The sequence below is a fragment of the Salminus brasiliensis genome, chromosome 24 (assembly GCF_030463535.1).
Source record: "Salminus brasiliensis chromosome 24, fSalBra1.hap2, whole genome shotgun sequence".
NCBI lineage: Eukaryota > Metazoa > Chordata > Actinopteri > Characiformes > Bryconidae > Salminus > Salminus brasiliensis.
The window spans coordinates 6293372-6316687 of NC_132901.1; the positions used below are offsets into that span (position 1 = coordinate 6293372).

At 38.2% G+C, this 23316-nt stretch overlaps 2 protein-coding genes across 2 annotated transcripts in view; one reads left to right on the top strand and one right to left on the bottom strand.

Moving 5' to 3' along the window:
• Nucleotides 1-81: 81 nt before the first annotated feature.
• On the bottom strand, nt 82-7304 carry mkks (MKKS centrosomal shuttling protein). The gene is made up of 4 exons (XM_072670399.1): nt 5983-7304; nt 3428-3609; nt 3201-3311; nt 82-2472 (listed from the first exon to the last, which is right to left on the bottom strand). The coding sequence occupies exons 1-4, from the start codon at nt 6959-6961 to the stop codon at nt 2053-2055; spliced, it is 1692 nt and encodes a 563-aa protein (XP_072526500.1). The 5' UTR covers nt 6962-7304; the 3' UTR covers nt 82-2052.
• A 131-nt stretch (nt 7305-7435) lies between these two features.
• Nucleotides 7436-23316, top strand: part of slx4ip (SLX4 interacting protein) — a 43258-nt gene continuing 27377 nt past the window's right edge. Inside the window, exons 1-4 of the mRNA XM_072670291.1 lie at nt 7436-7479; nt 7842-7887; nt 18219-18308; nt 18662-18773. Of these exons, the coding sequence (XP_072526392.1) occupies nt 7861-7887; nt 18219-18308; nt 18662-18773 (229 nt within the window). The 5' untranslated portion in view covers nt 7436-7479; nt 7842-7860. The remainder of the gene's footprint in view (nt 7480-7841; nt 7888-18218; nt 18309-18661; nt 18774-23316) is intronic.

Sequence of the window (23316 nt, forward strand, 5' to 3'; positions counted from 1 at the left end):
TGGGATTCAGTTCCAGATGGTGAACTGCCTTTCACAAAGGGCTGTCAGTCAAACTAACCAATATACAACTGGAAACCTGTGTGTCAGAAGGTGGAAAAGATGGATCACCCAAATAAGACTTTAATGATTTCCTTGCAGAGCTTCTGGAGGATAATATTGAAGGGAGCATAAATGTAAACAAAAAAAAGGATCAGGACACTTTAGGTGGATTGAGATAGAGAGACATTAAAAATTAGCTACCTTGCGTATTCTTTCCATTTTTAGCATTCAATGTGTATATATGTATATAAATAATCAGATACGTCATAATAAAGCAATATACTTGCCACTTAGTGATCATTTTCTATAGCACTGCACTTCTGGGTTCCCAGTCCTAGTCCTTTTAGTACACTGGTATTTATATCTGGAGTGCAATTACAACATTAACAGATTTCCATGACTGCTTAATAATAACAACATTTAGCAACATGTTTAACCTAGAAAAAATAAAACTAGATTATTAATAGGTTAAGTGTGTTAACTGTAATGCTGAATGTATTGCTATATTCTCTTTGCCTTAGAAGGTGGGATCCATGACACTACCTGTGATGTCAAGTAAGGCAAGTAAATGACAATAAACCCACTTGACTTGACTTGACTAAATCTAAACATGATAATCTTTCACCATTGCTGCTTCAATCAATCAGCTTCCTTACTTCTGTTCTGATTTCTTTTTGTCCATCGGTCATGAAAGTTTGACACAATGTACAGGACAAGTGACATTTAAATTTTGTCAAAAAGTGAAAAACGACAACGAGATACATGGGCTTTCTAATGTGACAACGACGACTAATAGTAACTACCATACCTGACTAAAAATAAACTGACAACTTTGTTGCCTGTTGTTGGAGCATGCAGTTTGTAAAAATGACTGACATTGTGCATTCGGACCGGACTAAAATCACTGAGATACTTACATTACCCAACCTCTCTCTCTAATGTATATAAACTATGTACATATTTATATGTACAGTATATAATGGTCCTACATACAACTCAATTCCTATACTATATTCTATGTTATCTTTTATTTGGTGGTATTGCATAATATCTAATAATGCATAATTTAATGTATTTTTACTGTAATGCTGCAATTTCCTTTGGGAACAATACAGTTCTATCTATATCTATTTCATAACAAATGCTTACTACAGTGATACACTAAAGTCATAAGAAACATAAATGTACAAATTTCTCCATTTCTTCAATAGTTCATCCATTAGAATTTACAACTGCCCTTTTTATAAAACTGTTTCAGTCCACAAATCACAAAGTTTTTAAATGCAGTGCTTGTATTTGTATGTTAAAACACTACATCTTCTAAACCAGTGAATACAGAAAGCCTGATATTGCTATGTAGTTACACAAAATCTAGGAACTACAAAAAAACACTCCTGCATGTTTCAGTGGTTAGATATTTAGTAGTTATAGGGGGTTGGGAGGGTTACTTTAAAAATGTACTCAATTACAGATTTCTGATTAACTTTAAAAAAACGTAATACATTTCCATGTATTACATGTAATATGTTCATGCTTATAAGTCAGTGGCAGTGCGTTTTAGGGAGAGTGGATTTTTGTTAATAAGCGGCTGAAATCGGTTCAGAACGTGGAGAACTTTTATCAGGCCGTATGTCTGAAACAATTCTAACGATTCCAATTCATTACCAGAATCTGATAAAAAAGTTACTGTTGTGCTTACTTGTTTTTTTTTTTTTTTTAAAAACCCTTTATATTTTGCCAAGTTTTTGACACATTTTTTTAAGAAACAATTCAGAAGTACTGAATCACTTAATACAATGCATGATGTGTAATGCGTCAGCTTTGTTTAGTTTGTTGTACAATTAAAACAAACTATTTTAACTGTTTACATAAATGTAATGAAATGTAAATGTCATTAAAGTCAAATGTAAATATAACAAAACTATGCAGAATTACTCAATTACAATTAATTACATGAAAAAAAATGGCAGAAATAACCTTTTTATGGTAAATGTTAATTTCTTTAAAGGTAACTTAATTCACATCTTTGATGGTGTATTTCACATCTAGCACAAGACTGGCCATCTCTACTGCAACATTCAAAGCACTCAGCTTGGCCGTGAATGAGTCCAGTAATTTTGGTTGACTATCAGATTTCTCAACGAGAGCTGGTAGGAAGGAATGATACTCAGTATTTATAGGGGTTTTCTCCAGTCCAGGCGTGTTCATCATCAGGCCACAGCTACAAATGTCCAGTGAGCTGGTTTTGGAGTCTGTGTCCACTGCTGTGACCCAGCAATGAGCATAGGTCATGTCCCTGAGGCAGTAATGGCCATCATGCTCTAGAGATAGAGCCACAGACTGCAGAGATCGACAGAATGCCTCTGTACCAAGCAAAAACTCAGAATGTGAGCAGTTTACAGCTGTGGCTGCTTCAGTTGCTTTTGACTCACTCTGTGGGGAAAAGAACCAAATATGTCTTAGTGAACTAATTCAATTTATACTCAATCATTTGAAATCATGTGTACTACGGATATACAGGTGCAACAAATGAATAAAAAGTTATTCTGAACCCCCGGTCTAGATCAGCCCACACAACCACAAAAATGGGGAAGACTATTGACATGTGCCGGAGGACAATTATCAACACCTCCACAAGGGTAAACCACAGAAGGTCAATCCTGGAAAGGCGGGCTGTGTGCAGAATGATGTATAAAAGCATATTAATGGGTAGGTGACTGGAAGGGAGAATGTGGTAGGGGAAAAAATACACAAACAACAGAGATGACTGCAGCCTTTAGAGGATTGTCAAGAAAAGCTGATTCGAGAACTTGGGAAAGTTTCACAAGGAGCAGAATGAGGCTGGTGACAGTGCATCACGAGCCATCAGGCACAGATGTTTCTAGCAAAAGAACTACAACTGCTGCATTTTTAATTCAGAGAACATCAGAAGCATCTAACTTCTGAGTTAGATGGGGATGAGAAAAAAACTGTTGCTTCGTGGTCCAAAATCCTCTTTACTGATGAAAGTAAAATTTTCTTTTTAATTTGGAAGTTAAGGGTCTGGAGAAACAGTGGAGAGGCACATAATCCAAAGTGTATATGTCACAAGAGGTAAAACAGAGGAGAGAGTTTGACAGCTCTGTAAGTGAGTAATCCAAGATAAAGACAAATGTACGCACTATATATCTAAGGTAAGCAGACAGCATCGTCTCTGTACAGCCTCCTCCTAATAGTGCGTAAGGCTCCTTAAGTGTCATTCTCAGTACATGCTCTGCCCGCTGACATGTCACCTTAAACAGAATACAGATCACAAAATTAGTACAAATAATGAATAGAATGGACAAATAAAGTTCATATTGTTTTTTTGTTTTACATTAGAATTACAGATCCTTCAGCATCAACTGACCTTCAACTCATCTAACATAGTTTCATTCCTGTGGCAGAGCAGAATGGTGCTCATGCCTGGATCACCAGTAGGAAGGAGCTGGAGCAGCTCTTTAGATCCTCTGCGATGGAGACAGAGTCCTCCCACCAGTCCATATGCCTGGGCCTGGACTGGAGAGTAGATAGATGCTATCATCATGGCTCCTAAAACACAGAGAAGAATTCCATTCACTTAGTACTGGCTGTTACTGATAAAATTCACTGTCCCTACATTTAAATACATCCTGGAATCATGATGCCTGATGAGATTTAAATATAACAAAGTTAATAGATGGATGCTTCCTAAATTGTATTAGTATTAGCTACTGAAAACTAACACAGACATGAATGTAACAGCAAAACTGCACTGTAACGATCCCATAATGCATCGTAATATAGTATACAAATGATGTACACTAAATGGACATGGAATACCCATAATCTATGGTGCTGTTTGGTTTGAAGATTTATGCATAGTTTCTCTGAGGTAGACCGTCAGATGTCGGTTAGAGTGCATTGGGTGCACTCTGCTGTCGCACAGCAATGATTTCTCTCACATAACATGTCCGAAAAAACTACCTTGTCAAATTATGTTCCCTATAATAGTACTCTTACAGTGATCTACATTTTCACATACTCATATTTAAACAACTGTATATTTTTCACAACTGTGTATAGAAATGGAAAGGACACATTAGAAATTACTCTGAAGCAACAAAATCTGAAATTATCTGATATTCCACTACTCAGGGGTTCCTAATCCCAGACCTAGGAACATCCTGCTCTGCACTTTTTTGTGGTTTTAGAGACTCTATGCATCTAAACTAGAATGTAAGGAGCTTGTTTATTAGTTAATTACTTAATAACAGTTGAACCAGATATTTTAGCTGAGACAAACGATCAAATGTGCAAAGTGTGTAATTCCAGGAATGGGACAAACCTTTGAAAACCTAATCCCAAAATCAAGTGTTAAGCGCAGCAGTGGGGGTCATTAGGTTCTGTGACTGCTCTGCATGGCTGTATAGCTAAAGTAAAAACTGGAGGCTTTTTCTTTCTTTAACAGTATTTCAGAAGAGACTTAGTTCCTTTAATATCCAATAACCTTTTTTTCACAAACATATAGTTGCATTTGGAAAGTCTTCAGTCCATTTAATTATTTTCACTATAAGGATGGTATTGGGCAGCAGTTCCTGGTTTCCTCCAGATATGATGTCTAGAATTGAGAAAGTTCAATCTTGCTTTCATCAGACCACAGAATCTTGTTTCTCATAGTCTAAGGGTCCTTTTTTCTTTTTTTTTTTGCAAACTCCAGGCAGGCTTTTGTGTCTTTTACTTAGGAGAGGCTTCTGTCTGTCTGGCCACCGTCATAAAGCCTTGATTGGTGGAGTGCTGAAGTGATGGCTGACCTGGAAGTTTCTTCAATCTCTATTCAATTCAATTAAACTTTGTCAATATACTAATTTAGTTAGTACAGAAACACTGTCAGGGCAAGTCTTCGGTGCAGAATAGGTAAGGACTGGAGTTCAGCATGGGTATGATGAGTGAACCGGATGGATCAGAGTGATCAGTAGGAGTCTGTATGTGTGTGTTCAGGTTGTGGTTAGTGTTGTTGGTGAGACCAGTTTAACATCACGCAGGAAGAAAATATTCTTGAATCTGCACACAGGATCTTTGAAGCTCAGCCTGAGTGACAACTGTGTTCTTGGTAACTTCTCTTACCAAGGCCCTTCTCCACCCATCACTTAGTTTGGTGGGGGTGGACAGCTCTAGAAAGAGTCCTGGTTGTTCCATATGGGAATTATTGACTGAGGCTAATGTCTTTCTTAGCTAATAGTCTTATATAGTCATAGTCAAAATGTTGCCTCTGTACATCACTACATTGGCTCTGAAATGAAGCAATCACAATGTGATTAAATTAGCACATTTGTTCTACACTACATTTTCTTAGGCTAAAACATAATTAAACAACTGGAGTCGACTGCAAGTGCAGAATTTGTTTTTGTTAGCTGTTTTTAGGAACTCTCAATATGTGGACCGAAGAGTTGCCGATACAAGTGGAGGAAGTCATTGGGCTGGGAAAAGGGGATCACAGCAAGATTCTTTGGACAGAGAAGGAACGTAAGGGTTCATGATCCAAAGTTACACCATATCATCTGTCAAACATGGGGGAGGCCCTGTTATGGCAAGGGCCTGTATGGCCAAATAAACTATTTTTGAGTGTGTAAAATGGCTGTAATTCCTAAATATTGGTTATACCCCTTGGATTCAAGCTGACAGATTAATTTAAAATGCATCGAGATTGTGCACAAATTACACATATTGCACCACTGTCTAAATTCCTGATTTGACCTAAATGCACATTTATACTGTTACTGATGATGATATATAAACATTTACAAAATCTATAATCTATATCTACCTTGATTAGCATTATAAAGATATTATGTAATAAAAATACTGATATATTAGTCAACACACATGACTGTGATTTTTTTTAGCTATTTCCTTTGAAAAGTAACGTGAATGACAAAATCATACCTGTCATTTGAGCTATTGGCTCCATGAGAGCAACTCCAAGCCTCTCGATTACCACCAGTCCATGTTCCTTCAAGTAGTGTTGAAGGACTGGGTGAATCACCTTTTGACATGCGAACAGGGTCACGCCATCCCCGACTACCTGCTGTCCAAGCTTCAGCAGCTGGTCCAAAACCACATCTGGATTTGCTCCTGTTAGGATGTCCAACGTTGCCTCACCAATTTCAGAGAGATCACCAGACATTGATGTGTTGAACAACACGATTTTATAGGGACCAGGTCCCAACCTGGTCAAGTCTCCAGACTGACACACAGGCACATTCAAGAACAGCCCTGAGAAAACTGCGGAGTCCCCCACTGGCAGACCTTCCAAAGGCACAATCATTGTCCTGCCAAAGCAAGTTCTTCCTGATGAATCACAGGGAACAGACTGAAGAAAGGCCTTCACAACCATAGAGGTGATGTGCTGAGCATCACCAAAAGTCAGCATACAGGCCCTTTTGCTTGTGATCACACTGTGGGCTAAAGCCACAAGTGACTGAATACTGCTGAAATCCACCTCAACCCTGCAGCCACAGCCATCTGATCTGAGATACCCGGTACATTCTGTTAACAGGTGATTATACACTCGGCTTGCCTTGGCAGCCCCGAGGTTCAATCTTTTGGCATTTTCAATGAGTCCAATACAAAGTATGCCTGTAAACAAGCCACATTCACTGAATCGCGTTGTGTGGTTAATAACAGCCGTTGCTATCAGTTTGAGTAGTACATCAGAGAAGGTGACTGCTTTGAGTAACACTGATGAGGTAGAAGTAGTCAGGACGTGTCCGCCGACATTGTTGCGAATTTGTTTCAACCTGCCAAACGGACCATAGCAAGAGGAAAGTATATGGCGCAGTAATGAAAACTTCTGGCATAGTTCAGTTTTAGCAAGAGGCTCATCTGTGCACAGAGATGGACTTTTCTTACAAATGCGAGACATTGAGGTGACATTGAGGTAGTGCTAGCTAGTCATCTTAGCACGTTAATACCAATAGAAACGCATAATGAAAAGACTCACGAAAAGTAGCTAGATTTGGCGACTTTGGTGAACACGTTAGCTAGCACTAGTGCTAGCTAGCTGCATACAGCTAGATACCGTGTTTAGTAGCTATCTAGCTACATTCAGGACGCTACTCGTAATAGAAATAGCGTCCCCCTGTTACAAACAACTTGTAATTACACATTTAATGGCGCGGCCAATAAAAACTAAAATAATATAACCGTCTGAGATGAACACCGCAAACACACACCGCACGTTTCTGTCCTCCGTCCTGTCAAAGTAGTTGACGCCAACCAAACAGGCAAAAACTACAGCCACTCATTATTTCTATGGAAACCATTGAGGCTTTAGGGGGTCCTTGAGGTCACGTGACATTTTCAGACGCGCGGCAAACCATTCGCTTGTTTTTAATCTGTTCGTTGGCCGTGTTCTCCTAGTCATCATTTCTATGTTTAATGGTAAAAGAACCTTTCTTTAAAACATCTAGCTAAGTAGCTAACTACCGAATGAAGCATTGTGTTATGAAAACTGTCAAAAAAGTAAATCCGCACTCGGGTTTACGTTACTTGTTAGTTAACTCAGGCAATCAGTTAGCGCTGTCTTACCCTGCCCTTGTAGGTAACCTAGCTAGTGTGCTTATAGTATTAGCCTTTTTTACATTTAACTAGAGCGGTTACATTTACTAGCTACGTTTGTTTTTTTATCCGAGCTCAGCAATACTCTGTAACTAACTCTCATATACGTTAATCTGATGATAAAATACAAAAAAAAAAAAAAAAAAAACAACCGTAGTGCTAATAAGAGTTATTCTATTTTTCAGGTGCGGTTGTTTGTTTGAAATGCAGCCATCCAAGTTTGTAGTAAAGGTATGTGAAGGTTTACAAACATGCTGCAGATTATATCATTGGTATATAGCTAATAGTACTGTGCAAAGGTCATCCAAAAAGACTATTTGGCTCAGCAGGTAAAACACTACGTGCAGTTAAAATAAACACAAATAGACGTAAATACAATAAAATAAAAATAATACAATAGTTCAGTAAAGGGTTAAAGTATGATTTCGTTCACTTCTACCAGCAGCATTCCTGATTTCATTTAATGAAAATCTTTAAAGGAGTCTACAAGCATGCGATTTCTTCAATGGCTGAGTTTCCAAAATGCACCTTGAATCAAAGGTGATTTTTAAATGTTAGAACAAGCATCATTCTGAACACATTCTACTAGTAGAGGTGATTTTAACAGCAATCACCAAGCAACTTTTGGGAAACGGGGCCCCTTTCTGAAATGTAGAAAACGGTGCTTTGTGTTTTTGCCACTAGATGTCGACAATGCATCACAAACTGCCTACATCCTCCGTTTGTCAGGGCTTTTTAACAGCATTAAATCATAAATGTTGGTTATGCATGATGGCATCTACCTGAAAAACGTCCTTATAGTAGCACATATTAAAGCTATGGTAATTTTTTGTATAAGTTCTAAATCATTTACTAGGCTATGTCCCAGATTTGGCTGTAGGTAATCATGGGTGTTTCTGTCCAGTCTCTCATCTTCCTGGGCAGTCTGTCCGTCTGTTCACATAATTTGGCTGAATAAATGTCAGGCCTAATGCATATCAGATGTTTGCATTACGTTTTGGGAAAACCCTGGATTTTTTTTTGTTGGTGTTTCATCTCTTGAAGGATTACTCACAAGACTCTAGATGTAGTATGAATCACTCACATATACGCATAATGCTTGGAGTGTCCCAAAGGCAGCCTACTTATCTCTCTCTCTCTCTCTCTCTCTCTCTCTCTCTCTCTCTCTCTCTCACTCTCTCATACACACTTACACTTGCATTCCATTGTATCGCTCTCTCTCTTCATTGTGGGCGAACCACACAAGCTCACTACAATTGCGTCTTCCCAGTCTGAACATAATGATACTGTTGTGTTTCTTTTCCCTGGGAAAGAAAAGATCATGCCCAACACTGCAACCACAGAAACACACAGTACAATGAATGAAGCAAACAATAGCATTAACTAACCGGAGTTACATCTTTGCTCTTTCATTAAACAAATATCATCCCCATAACCACAGTTGTGAGCTTTCCTGTAATAGAAGCTCTATCTTTCTGGATGTTTTTTTCCCTCTCTTAGCAGCACATCAGTTCTTTTCCACTGAGACGTGTGAAATCTGCATTTGCTTGCTGTGACAAACAACTATATTTACTTTTTCTTGTTCTATGAGGCCAGTGTTTTTTTTAAATGTGCCTTCTTGAGCTGCAGTCCCTCACTAGGGAACGCACCCCATTTATATTGAGGTCCATCAATACCACCTCCCCCCACACACACTCTGCTTTTCATGAAACATCATCCAACCTTTTTTATACATCTGGCAAAGGAGATGCCAGAAAGAGTTTGTTATGAAGTTAAGAATCTTAAGTGGGGGGTAGTGTGACAGATGTGTCAGCTCTGGTTTATGTGCTCCGGCGATTCCCCTGCTACACAGACCACACAGTTGGATCTTTTAGCTTTGTTTTTCTGTGCAAAAATAAAGGAAGGATTTTATCTTCTTTCAAACAGAAAGTCGCAAGAGGAAACAGCAACTAAAAGACAGTATATTGTTCGGGATAGTGTAGGTTAGCTTAATGGTTTCAGTAGCTTTACTGATTTACTGCTATTCAGTGCATTCCAATTTACAGACCTTGTACTTATTTTTGTATGTCAATCCTTTGTTAGTGTTGCTTAGATTTAAACCTACACAATTACTGTTTGCTTTCACAGTCACTTCAGAGTTAGTTACATTTATTTGTATTTGTGTTGTAGGTTGTAGCTGAAGGTTGCAGCTGGAGTCATGCTGAACCTTTCTACACATGGAATGCCTTCTCTTGTCAACCATGAACAATTTCTTAAATTTGACGTTGTGGCTACATTTTAATTAAACCTATTAATAGCCTAGTAACCAATAAGCTGCAGTGACAAATGTAAGCTATAATGCCATATAGACTTGCCCTATGGCTACCACATGTGGTAAGCTTTAGCTGTTCATATTTCCAGTATTTACAAGTGATGCCGTTACACAAACTAATCCTATAGCAAAGACGATATACTCGTAGGTGAGAGAACATGTAGAAATAGGAGTGTTATAGTAAACAGTTCTGTAAAGGCTTAAACTGTGAGGTGTGTCTTTTATTGTTGAAGCATTGACCTGTTAGTTTGCTTAGGTTAGCCTGCTGAGTTGTGTGGTGCCTGTTGCATATTGCGGTATTTTAGGGAAATTATGCAAACTTTATCTTGTATGTTTAGGATGGTCAGATATGTTGCCAGTGAAAGAACATGCCAAGAATAGTCCAACAGTATGTTACCTGTTTTATTAATAGTTTCAAGTGAGTGTCCTGCAGAAAATATAACAATAACAAAAAACATTAAGATATGAACAAGGCAACAGCCAGTGATCTAAATTGCAATGTAAACAATTGACGTCTTAACTAAATGTAGGTAATCATGCTATTATGCAAACTTTATCTTGTATGTTTAGGATGGTCAGATATGTTGCCAGTGAAAGAACATGCCAAGAATAGTCCAACAGTATGTTACCTGTTTTATTAATAGTTTCAAGTGAGTGTCCTGCAGAAAATATAACAATAACAAAAAACATTAAGATATGAACAAGGCAACAGCCAGTGATCTAAATTGCAATGTAAACAATTGACGTCTTAACTAAATGTAGGTAATCATGCTATTATAATATTTTGAGTACACTGAACCTCTGATAGTAACAGAACAAGAATCTGTGTTTTAAATTCTGTGAAATTGTATTGCTGTACAATTACCCTCATTTGTAGGACGCTGATGTATTTTATAGTGTGTTCACTTCACTCAGAGAGTGGGGGAAAGGAGAGGTGTTTTATTGAGAGATTGCATCTGCCCCCCTCTCGCGCTCTCTTTCATGCTCTCTCTCTACTCTTGTGATCTTTCTTACTCGCATTCTCTCTCACACACACAGTAAACATACACAGCTGGACAGTGTTAGCCTTGGAGCTAAGTGCAGGGAAAGGGGTCTGCTTCTTGTAGGAGCTGATAGCTGTGACAAAAGGGCAGTGAGGTGGACTGTCAAACAGCCAATACTGAACAGTGTACTTGAGCCCAGACTCATCAAATGCTGAGCAGTTTTAGATAAAATTAATAATCATGATATTTTATAAATATATTATGTATGAGACTATATTCAAGTTGTCAAAGTAATGAGCCTTGTGATACATTACTGCATGCTGCTGCTGTGTGCTTTCAAAAACTGACATTGCTTGTTTTGAGTAGATACAGTAGTTAAATTTGTATTTGTAGTATTTTACTAGAATGAAACTACATTTCCAGAATAGCTATTTTGTGTTTTTTGTGACCTTTTCATTCATTCACATCTTCAATCACCCAGCAGATAGCTGTCTGGAAACCTGATATCAAATACTGCACAAAACAACCTTAGAAATTCTAAGGTGGAAACTGTTTCTGTGAGCCGCTGTATTTATTAATACTGCTAAATCTAAATTTCCCAGCACTGCATCATTCTGGAATGGACTTTTAAACAAAAGAGAATTGAGATAATAAAAGTGTATTTGGAATGCGCGATTAGCCACAGGAAATACGAATGCTGAAGTGGCCCTGGTTGCTGCGCATTTTTGCTTAGGATTGTTAGGGTGGTTCATTGCAAGTCAAATTGATCGATTAAAGATATGCATGTATGTGAAATACACATTTGCATGTGAAAGTAGTAACCACAGCCTTTGAAGGTAAACAAACTTAAACCAGTGTCTTTTTAGTTTGTCAGCCAGGTAAGAATGTGTCAAACTAAAGTGGTCTCATTGAGAAAGCAAAGTAAAGACTTTAAACACCGCTAATGGCATTCCCTTCTCCAGAGTTACATCTCTTCACCCAATACAGTGAGTATTAGAACACAGCAGACAAACAAATATTGTTAACAACACAACAGCAAACAGTGCAGAACACATTTAACCATGAAAAGTACAGCAGCAGCCACCGTGAAGCTAAAGGATTTGCATCCGAAATGGTGGAGTTTTCACGTTAGATAAGCAGCCCAGTTCTGCACAGGAATTCAAGGCCTCTTTCAGCTGGTGCTTAGAGTCTGGTTGCACTTTTAATGTGGTTGATAATAAACAGTACATTTCATCCTAAGAGACAGAATGCACAGAACATTGCTAAAGCATGATGATGCATTAAACAAGTTTGCCTGGAAAGGTTAATGTGGCATTTAGCCCGCCCTCTGTCTGTATCTGAACAGCCGATCAGGTTGAAAGGTGACTGGTATCGCCCCAAAAACACTGATGGGCTCATCTCTATTTTTGTTTAAGGAATTTGATTTGCCTTTCTTACCAGCACACGTTCAGTTCTCTTTTTTTCTCTTTGATCTTACCTTGACCTCCAAAGGTCCCCTTGACATGCAATTTCCGGATAACCTTCTGCAATTTAGAATCCTTAAGGCCTTAAAGGCTTGGCCATCTTCTTACAGTCTTCCCTTGCCTTGGGAGCGTTGTTTACTCTTTTCTTAAGATAGATAGCCCATGGTTCCTGGGTGTTTGCAGAAGGTTTGAAGAATAAAGGAATTTATAAAGCATATAGGTGTGACTGTAAAGGTGCAATTATTGATATCCCAAAAGTCAGACTAATCAAGGTCTAAAACAAATAATCTGAGCCTTTGCCAAATATAAACCTTGGGTGTTGTTAGTTTAATTGTTGTATTTTAACAATTTTCGTTAAGAATATAAGGTTAAATGTGATTTTGTTCTGTAAAGCTTTGCAGTTATGCATAGTCTTTTGTGATCCTAGATTTTTCTTCCATCTTATGACTGCATTAAATATTTTGATAAAGAAATGGAGTTATTACCACACCCTTACCTTTGTTGCAGGAAAAATGGACAAACATTAGTTATCGACTAAACTAAATATTAGCTGACTGCCAAGTACTGACACATGCTTTTGGGAACAAACTTTTTTTTGGGGACTTAAGAAGATAAGTTCTTGACATTTTTGCTTTCTGCCTGTGGGTGGGATAAGATCATGTTTTTTGACGTTGACGTTTTGTTCCCAAAAAAGCCTGACTATGGAAACACAAACATATTTGCTTTCGTAGCTTCAGGAATGAAGAATGAGACAGAATGCACCAACTGAGCCCTGCCTTGCTTTTGGCACACACCAGTCTTTGTCTATGAGTGATCTGTCTCCCTCTTGGGGAGAAATGCATCCGAGTATGGGGCTGTACTGAACTTGGCTCTGTCTCTTTCCACCATGAAAATGCTAACATTCCATTCTTTCATTTTTCCTATGGGGGAATCTAATGGCAATACACAAAGTAACAAACCCTTTAGCACCAAATGTAAATGTTAGGGAAGAGACTCTCCATGTTGGAAGTCTCATTCATGTTATTGTAGTGTAGCAACATATACGTTGTGTATGTACTTAGTTATTTTGGTTTCCATAATTCATTAGACCATAGCTTTTACATAGTTATTCCTAATATGGTTTTAGAATACGAGCATACCATGTTAGTTATACTTGAAGAGATATTTCACATTTTGGTTCTTTGCCAGATCAAGCAGTTTTACATTTTCTGTGGAGCATTAACACTGGCACTGTCTTTCATACCAGACACATCTGACTTGTTAGCTTCAGACTGAAAGATAAGCTGACCCACGTGTTAATCCATCTTCCAAGGCTCTGTAGCTGTCCCAAAGCCCAATGAGTCCCATAAGGCCTGGAAAAGTAGGGCGAACACGTTTGTCCACCAGTCGGACACTGGGAACATTCCTGTCTCCAGCTGTAATGGCATATTTCAGATTTCAAAAAGAAAGAGCGGGTTAAAAAAAAGGGAAAAACAACATGCACCACAATCAGATCCAGGGCAACCATAATTGGACACATTTGTAGACACAAAATCAGGAGTCATTATAACCGTTACATCCTCTTGCCTGCTTTTAATACTGTTTGTGTTGCAGAGTCAAATTGAATTGGGTGCTAGTAGTAAGGGAAGTAGTAAGGGAAGTCACTCAGAAAAATTATGTGGTGATTAGCCTTAGGGTACAGTCACCTTGTGTTTGAGGTGGTTATTAGTGGTAGGGTTGGTCGAAAATCTCGAATTTCAACAAACGAGTTATAGTCTACAGAATTGTTGTGACAAACAATGTTATGACCCAAACTCTGTGATCCAAAATCTGCATTTATTTAAATGATCCTGAAATTGAGTATGTCGACTATCGACCAAACGTTGCTGTTATATGAATTTCGGTGTGTTTAGTCTCCCAATGGGCTTATCACGCACCAGCAATATTAATATTAACGTTATAAAACTTCACTACTTCAGCTTCCATCTGTACGTTTTCAGCTTCCATCCATTTTGTTTTTGTTCGTTTAACCTACCAAATAATCATTCTTCCATTAACTGATTGTCTGACTAAGTTTACATCTACTAATTTTATTTGTGAATTACTAATAAAAGAAGCAAACTTGACAAACTTACAAATCACAGTTGTAAAAGTATTGCTTGATTTTTTGTCACAAGGGGGGCACCCATTCCTTAGTTTTCCAAAGCTTCTGCCCATGTTTAAACACAGAGCAGCAATTACAGTAAAATATGCTTTCATGTGAAAAACAAAGCCATTTGGCAGTGTAATTTGGCTTTAACCGCCTGTCTGTGCTAATACTGTTCTGTAATTCTGTTTGACTAAAGATGAATTTGGAGGTTGGAAGCCAACAGAGAATGTTGGAGATGTTTTATTTACTCAGTCACTAGAGACCTCTCCAGCAGAGGGTCATATAAATCAGTGCTTATGGGCAAAGACAAAGTGAGACAGAGAAGACTGAGAGGGAGAGAGAAACAGAGTATTGCCAAAGAGTGTGGTTGAACAATGAGCTTTACCCTACACACCCTTCTAATTCACTTCCTCACGTCATCTTTACACAGCTGGCCTTTTAGAAACACAGGCCTAGTTACAAGCACTATGTACCCTTATTCTTTTCGTTTCTTCTTAATGGCAAATTCACCTTTTCTTGCTAAGCCATAAATAGACACACTGTGTATATGTGTGTTTGGGAGGGTCATACTCTGTGTCTTGCTTTTTTGACTCTTAGCTGACTTCAAAAAATGTGTTTTATGCTGTGATACTTACCAAAGGGGATGTTTTTTTGGCAAGTATCACCATGCAGGTTGCTCAAACTTTTGTGTCTGACCATTTTCCTTATGTTATTTTGCATGCTAACTTTAAAAGTAATGTTGCTTAGAACATTAAAATAATGTCATCTTTAACAACTGTATGTCTTTTGAAAAGTAGGTCATTACTTTTACTTTTAACTATTCACAGTAACAGAACGTTTGACCATGGGTGCCCAAACATGTTATTATATAATATGATACATATAAATAATAACAAAGACGATCGTTGTGCTCTATCACAATATCAAAGTCAAAGTCAAAACTCTCTTCAAGGTTAAGAAAGGACAAAATGTAGTTCCAGGACATGGTGCTACAATTATCATTGAACAGCAGCAGAGAACAGTGCAAGCAGAAAGTCAATACAGAATATAAACTGCAAACATGCAGTAACACTGTGGTGCATTATTCAATAACTGTAACCAAGAGGCACAGGACAAAAATGTTCAGATATTATGATCAGTCCAGCGATAGTTATGGATGTATGTATAAAGATATAAATATGAAACTGACTGTGCATACATGTAAAGTGACTGGGTGTAGTTAGAAATGCCTGACCACATTGGAAAAATGTATAATATTTCATCCAGCCCACTCATTTTGTGTTGCTTTTGAGCTTCTGGGCAGCGTTAGACTTGTGCTAGTTAGAGAATTGTTGGCTCATTTCTATGCCATTGCGGGTGGTCCAAGGCAGCACGGTGACGGGCTCACACTTGCACTCATGTGTAAAACATAATCAGACCAGCACATAGAGCAGATGTAACGGTCACCTAAATGGCCACGACGGCCCTGGCTGTTACGCTCTTGTGTGACTTATTGTGTCTGACGTGGTTACACAGAGCTCTAAGAATTCTGCTCTTCAATAAGGATGTGATAGGCTTTAATGTCCTCCACCATATTTACAACAGCTAAAAGTTTAGTTTAATCAGTTTAGAATCTATTTTTCCATGAGCCTCTAAACCTGTTTTAGTTTAAAATGCATTTTCTAGTTCTGATGTAACATTTAATATATTACAGACACACACACACTGAAAGTTCAGATAACATTTTTAGTACTTCAGACAATAAGTGTATTCTTTGGTTTGTAATCTAGTCAAATTAACATGATAAAACGTTTAAGTATGTTTTCTACGGCCACACATAGTAATCCAGATTTAAGCCTGTTTGACTGTTTGTGTGACTAGACTAACAAATTTGCGTTTGCATAATTTGAGAAAAAAAATTTAACAATAATTTAGTTTCAAACTTTTAAATTAGCTTTTTTCTGTTTGTGCAGTGGTCCCAATTATACGTGTTTACATATGTTATATTAACTGCCATGTAGAATATGCATTAGTGATCCCTTCATTTACGCTTAGGTAATTTATGGCAGTGACAGTTATTCTTTCAGAAGAGGAAACTGATTGCGAGATCACAATGCTCGCACATAATTTATTATGCTCAATATAGGACTGTAATGTCATCTTTTAATAAAAACATCCAGCAGCTGTGAAATTCGGATGTGTGGCAAATACCATTGAGCACTAGATCATTTATCCTGTTCATTAAATTGTTAAAATTTCTTCTGACCACTACTTGCATGGACTACTTGACTAGTTCACTAATAAATCAGTGCTGTGGGAAGCAGTTGACTAGTGTGAGGCCAGGGCAGAGCCTGAAATACAGTGGCGGAAATGAAAATGTTCTGACTACTGAAATATAATCTTCTTAGACAGACAAGTAGGCTTAGAGTGAACGCAACATAAATCGAGTAAAATCATGTGATACATCGTTTGGCAAATGCATGAGACTTTCTTATTTTAAGTGATTTCAATCAATAACTTGGACAGGGTTATTGATTCATAATTTTGCCAAACTGTTTTCAGTATCTGTGTACAGTGATGCTTGTGCTTAGTGACATGCAAGTATCCTGAGGCTAGCAGGGATACATGGCTAACTGCTATTCGTGGCTTGGTATTCTTTTATTTCATTCAAATTGATACTAGCTAAAGACAGTGGTGACCGACTCTGTTCCTGGAGTAGGAACAGAGAACAAACCCAGATTAAATGTATTTAATTTTAAAAACATTTGAAATCTTCTTTTTGCAGGACACGTAGAAACCTCCTTTCAAACTGTTCCTCCTTTTACCTTCTCCTACCTTAATTTAAAGGGATGCTGAGAAATTAACTACAAAATGCATTTAGTTAAACCTCACAACTTAACTATAAACATTACAGTATGCATGATAGTGATAATAATAAATAAATTAATAAAATAAAAGAATAAATAAATTAGTTAGCCTACAAAAGCAAAACATTAAGTAACACATGTAATCCTACCAGCTACATCATAATGTCTGTGTTTTATCCAGGCTAGGCAGCATGTGTATTAGTGCTAGTTTGTGGTAGGGGAGAGACTGGATGGATGCACAAAAATACAGATTACACTCTCTAAATCTCTAAATTTCCTTTTTCTTTCAAATGTGTTAATATCAGAAATCTATTTTATGTATTTTACGTCTCTGTGTTCTCAATATTGAGGAAATCATAAGGTATTTAACTTTATAAGACAACAAATTTGGAGATTAAGGAAGCATGTCTCTTACCAGTAGCTATACTGCAAAAATTGAAAATTAAAACATGCTTTTAGAAGATGGTTCTGGTGTGAGTTTCCTTTCTCTTAATGATGTACACAAAAATTGTTTGAGTGCTAACAGCACCCCATTTGAGGAATGTTCAGCCTGCTTAATGTGAGTGAGGAATGGAGTAATGGGTGTGAGTCCTGAATGTTCTCTGATGTTTTTTGTGTTGTTACTGAATGTTATGTCAGCAGTGTTTATAAATCATGTAAGATACACTGAAAAACCTAGTGCACATATCTAGTGCCACAGAATGTGATCTAGAACTAATGGTGATGTTTAATAGGCTGATGACTGCAAGAGTTGATAGAGTAAAGCAGAAGATGGACACTGACATTTACTCACTCGTTTTCTCTCTCTCTCTCTCTCACACACACACACAGTGTCGGAACTTTGCTGTTCTGGTAGATCTTCACGTTCTGCCTCTACCTGGTCAAAATGGCAGCACCTGGTTTTCTCAAGAGCACAAAGAGGTATGGGAGTGAAAATGTGTTAATGTTTTCTAATGTCATCATTTAGTCAACACCTATAGATGGATATGGAAAGTATTTCATAAAAATAAATACTTAAAATTCCTTGTTTGACTAATGTGTGAGGATTGTTCTGAAGATAAACTCTGTTGCAGTGTGGATACAGAAACTTTAACCTCTTCTGCTAGGATTTTTACTCTACAAGAAAGCTTTTCACTGTAACAAACACTGTTCAATGAAGCTGTGAATTTAAAACTTAAAGATGGGAGCTATCCTCCTATTCTTATTTAAGTTGATTATGTTCAGTATGGAAGAAAAATGCCTGGGCAATGAAAAGAATATTATTCTTAATGCAGGAGGTGAGTACTCTGGTAAAGGATGCTGTAGAACAGAGGGTAAGGCAGTTTCTAGAAGGCCATTCCAAGCAAAGAAAAGAACTTTCACCTCACAACCCTCTGTGTATTAAAGGTATAGTATGCCATCATACATACATAGACATTGAGTTCTGATTATGTAATTGCTGACACTGCTATCTAAAAATTCATCTTGTTAAACACGTTTGTCTGTATGACATTGTTTTTGAAAATTGTTAGCCATATAGTGTTAAAAAACACAAACAGGTTTGTTACAATTACTTAACCACTTAATGGGATTTAACTTTTCTTGGCTAATCAGTTGCATTTTGGGGAAGTAAAAATTGTGTAAGGGGGCAGCCATGGCCTAAATGTTAAAGAATTGGTCTGGGACCTGAACATAGCTTTTTCGATCCCTTGGACTGGCAGGTGCTGAGTAGGCTGCTGAGTGTTTGTGTGTGTGAGTGTACTCTCACTGTCCTAATCACTACTGTGAATGTATGTGACATAGGGCTGCAACAACAAATTGATAAAATTGATAATAATCGATTATTAAAAGTGTTGGCAACGAATTTATTGATTTGTTGTGTTGAACGATTTGTGTGTTACTCACCTTGTCACATCCGCTTGGCTTAGTGGTTAGAGCGCCGGGCTGTCAATAACAAGGTTGTGGGTTCGATTCCCAGGCTTGGCAAGCTGCCACTGAGCAAGGCCCTTTACCCTCTCTGCTCCCCGGGCGCTTGAGTTGGCTGCCCACCGCTCTGGGTGTGTGTGTACTCACTGGCCCTAGTTCACTACAGTGTGTGTGAGTGTGTGTTCACTACCACAGATGGGTTAAATGCGGAGGACACATTTCGCTGTGCAGTGTACACTGCACAATGACAAATACATGCACCTTAAATACGTGCACCTTACGTCATCTGCTGCGCTTCGTCTATGCTGGGAAAAATAAATAAATAAGAGCAAGTTGAACAAAGTGAGCCGGAGCGGAGGCGTAAACCTTCAAAATAAATTTAACATCAAGAAGTAAATACATTCCAAAAAATTAAACATGACCGACGCAGAAAAGAAGGTTCGGTCACTACAATAACCCGAGTTTGTTCCGTTTTGAAGTGAGGAAAGTAACAGCACTCACACTATGCGAACCGGCATAGCACGGCACACACTGTTTTTTGACATGGAAATGTATTTTTAGTCTGATTAATCGAAAAAATAATCGACAGATTAATTGATTATTAAAATAATTGTTAGTTGTAGCCCTAGTGTGACATGAATGAGTTAATTGCGGTGGTTGAATTATGTTGTACTGCTGTGCAATGGTGGTAATTTAGCGTAATCTTAGCGACCATTAGGGTTTCATCAGTGGGCTAGATGTATGTAAATGTTGGGGGGCTTGTTTGAAAGTTTTGTTTTACTAATGAGTCAACCGTGTTTTAGGTTCACAATAGGTCACTTCCATGTACTGATCTCTCATTATTTAGTTATGCCAATGTAAATACAACTATTCTAGTGCAGCTTTAAGCTATTATTCGGTGGTTCCCACGATCTACAGACCAAAGATGTACATCCCTTCACTGAAGCTAAATTTAAGTTGAAATGGAGATTTATTAGTCAAAATGAGTAATCAAACATAGTCCAAAGAATCTGTAATTTCCTTTGTCACGCAGAGTTACATACCAGTATTGATTTCATTTGAGACAGGGAACATATTGCCTACCTTTTTTTGTTTTTGAGGTAGATCATGGTTTTTGAGCTTGGACTGACTTTGGAACAAGTATCTTTCAGTGGCTTAATTGCTCAAAGTGCTTAAGTACATTGTCCAGGCATTTTAGCGATGTCCCATTTAGAGCAGGTTACAGTAAGTCAAAAGACCCATTCAGAGGAGTTATGGAACAATAGGATGAAGCAGTGTATGTGGAAAGACTTGCAAAAATTAGACACAGACAGATTATTTTAGACACAGTATTTTAACAAATTATTTTATTTTGCATGGCTAAGACTTTATTTAGGCTTGTCGCTTATTCAAGAGTACATGTATAAAATGAAAGCTTTGACTACCAAATGGTCTGCTTGATCCCAGAAAAAGACCCAATATATGAAGAAATCATTGTGCACAAAACAACTGCAGAATGTAGAGTGTTTTTATTTTGATATGCAAGTAGTTTTGGCATGGCTGTGTCCGAACACTGCATCTCTGCATTCTGTTTCTCAGAGCTGCTGGTTGAGACCTCTCTTTCTAATCAGGCACAAGGCACAAGAAGTGGTGGGTCTTTTTAAATCAGGTGGATGCTAAAGCCAGCATCCAAAAAACGGCCTAAACGCATGCACAGGAATTTGTAATTTTTGACACTTGTGGCATTTTAAATGCGTCTCCTGTAAACACTTGTGATCGTATTTCTCACATTGTTTCTGCTCTGACCACCTCTGAATGTGGTTTGAGTGATTAAATTACAATGTTTCTCAAGACGCATTATATCCAGTTCACACCCGTACTTTGTGCTAGCCACTTATAATTCGATCACCCAGGATGCATGTTAATGCCAGGTGTGAACGTGGCCAGAGAAGTTTGTGTGTTTGTGTGGGAATCTCACTGTAAATGGCAGGCTGTGAAGTCCTTGTTGACTGATGCCAACTCTTTCCCATCATATCAAAGTTTATTTAATTACATATAAAAAAAAAACTAGTCCAAACTTCTCTACATCGATATGGCATCTCTGCTTTCTGCAACTCCATTAGTTTTCCACCTGTGTCAGACCTCTTTCAAACTTCCTCTTGTCTTACTTGTGATTAATAAACATGGTGAAGATAAGTCAGACAGGCCTTTCTCCCAGTCAAACTCACCTTATGCTCTAAACACACACAGATAGGCCTGTGTATGTGAAGTCTGGGAAGGGTGTGCTTGCAAAACATTGTGGGGGAATGTCTGTGATACCTGCTTGCTGAATGCCACCAGGGGTGGAGGAAGAAAAACAGAACTAGTCAAGACTCGGCAGCTCCCTTCCACACCCTAGGTGTGTCCTAGCTTTTCCAGCTGCTGTGATAGCAATGTAGTGGACTATTTGACTTGGCCTGTGCTCCTGCTCAAAGGCAGCGTGTATACTGTGATTTCAGGTCTGTGCAAATAGCAACAATTCTCTTGTTATCTTAATGTTGAAAGTTCTGGGAGTAAGCCTCATTTGTATACAGAAGAATTGAAGTAGAACCCTCAATCGTTTTCTCATTATTAAAAATGTTGTTGCTGTCTTTGTGCACTCAAAAAAGAATTAGGTAGATTAAATGTATTTAACCTATTATTTCTGTGTTTTGCTAATATTGTGACACAACTAGTCAAACACAGAAGTTGGAATTCTGATGCCGGTATCCAGTGTATCCTGTATAAAACTGATGCCAATGCAGATTCCAGTACATACACATGTATGGAATGTAAAGAGTAGTAATAATTCCTCTTGGTTAGCACCACAGGAAAGCGTAACATTTATTTCCGTAGGGTTACAAATATAGATGGACACGTACAGTGTTTTTGGGGCGATCAATCACATTTAAAACCTGAAAAAAGTGGGAATCAGAATCTCACATATTCTGTAAAGAGCTACACTTTGGATGTTATTTTGTTAGCTTTCTGACTGTTGCTGCTACTTTGCTGTAGCAATCCTTAACTCGCAAACGAGTCGTAAGATCTGCTCAGATTTGGAAGTTGGCGAAGTAAAGGAAATATTTCATAGATCTGCTAATATATACAGTCATGCCCGAAAGTATTCATACCCCTGTCAAAGTTTGACTTAAATTTACTTTTATTTAACCAGAAATTATATTTTTGCCTGGAAATGACACAGGCATCTCCCAGGAGATAACACGATGATGTACAAGAGTATTCCTGTAAATTGCTTCCTGTAATTGCTGACCAGCTTTTTGCATGTCTCCACTGGTATTTTTGCCCATTCATCTTTAGTGATGAGCTCCAACTCTTTGAGGTTCGAGGGTCTCCTTGCCATCACCCTGATCTTTAGCTCCCTCCACAGATTCTCAATTGGATTCAAGTCAGGACTCTGGCTGGGCCACTGCAAAACATTAATGTTTTTGTCTGCTAACCATTTCTTCACCACTTTGGCTGTGTGTTTTGGGTCGTTGTCGTGCTGAAATGTCCACCGGTTCCCAAGGCCAAGTTTCTCTGCAGACTGCCTGATGTTGTTGTTGAGAATCTTGATGTATTGCTCTTTTTTCATGGTGCCATTTACTGCGATCAAGTTCCCTGGTCCATTGGCTGAAAAACACCCCCAAAACATTAGGTTCCCACCACCATGTTTGACAGTGGGGATGGTGTTCTTAGGGTTGAAGGCTTCTCCTTTTTCACGCCAAATGGTGCACACATCATTGTGGCCAAACAATTCAATTTTTGTTTCATCTGACCATAAAACAGAACACCAGAAGTCTTCTTCTTTGTCCAGATGAGCATTTGCAAAGGTCAAGCGGGCTTTTGTGTGCCTTTTCTGGAGAAGTGGTGCCCTCCTTGGCCTGCGTCCGTGGAACCCAGCAGTGTGCAGTGTCCGTTGAACTGTCTTGAGATGTCGCCACCAGCAGAGTCCAGATTCACCAGGATGGCCTTGGTGGTGATCCTTGGATTTTTCTTCACCTCTCTCACTATTCTCCTGGCCAGCACA

Coding starts and splice junctions, on each gene's coding strand:
- mkks (XM_072670399.1), bottom strand. CDS start 6,961: ATGTCTCGCATTTGTAAGAAAAGTCCATCTCTGTGCACAGATGAGCCT. Junction 3,610..5,982: donor GCCAATAGCTCAAATGACAG/GTATGATTTTGT, acceptor TCTGTGTTTTAG/GAGCCATGATGATAGCATCT. Junction 3,312..3,427: donor CTATGTTAGATGAGTTGAAG/GTCAGTTGATGC, acceptor ATTCTGTTTAAG/GTGACATGTCAGCGGGCAGA.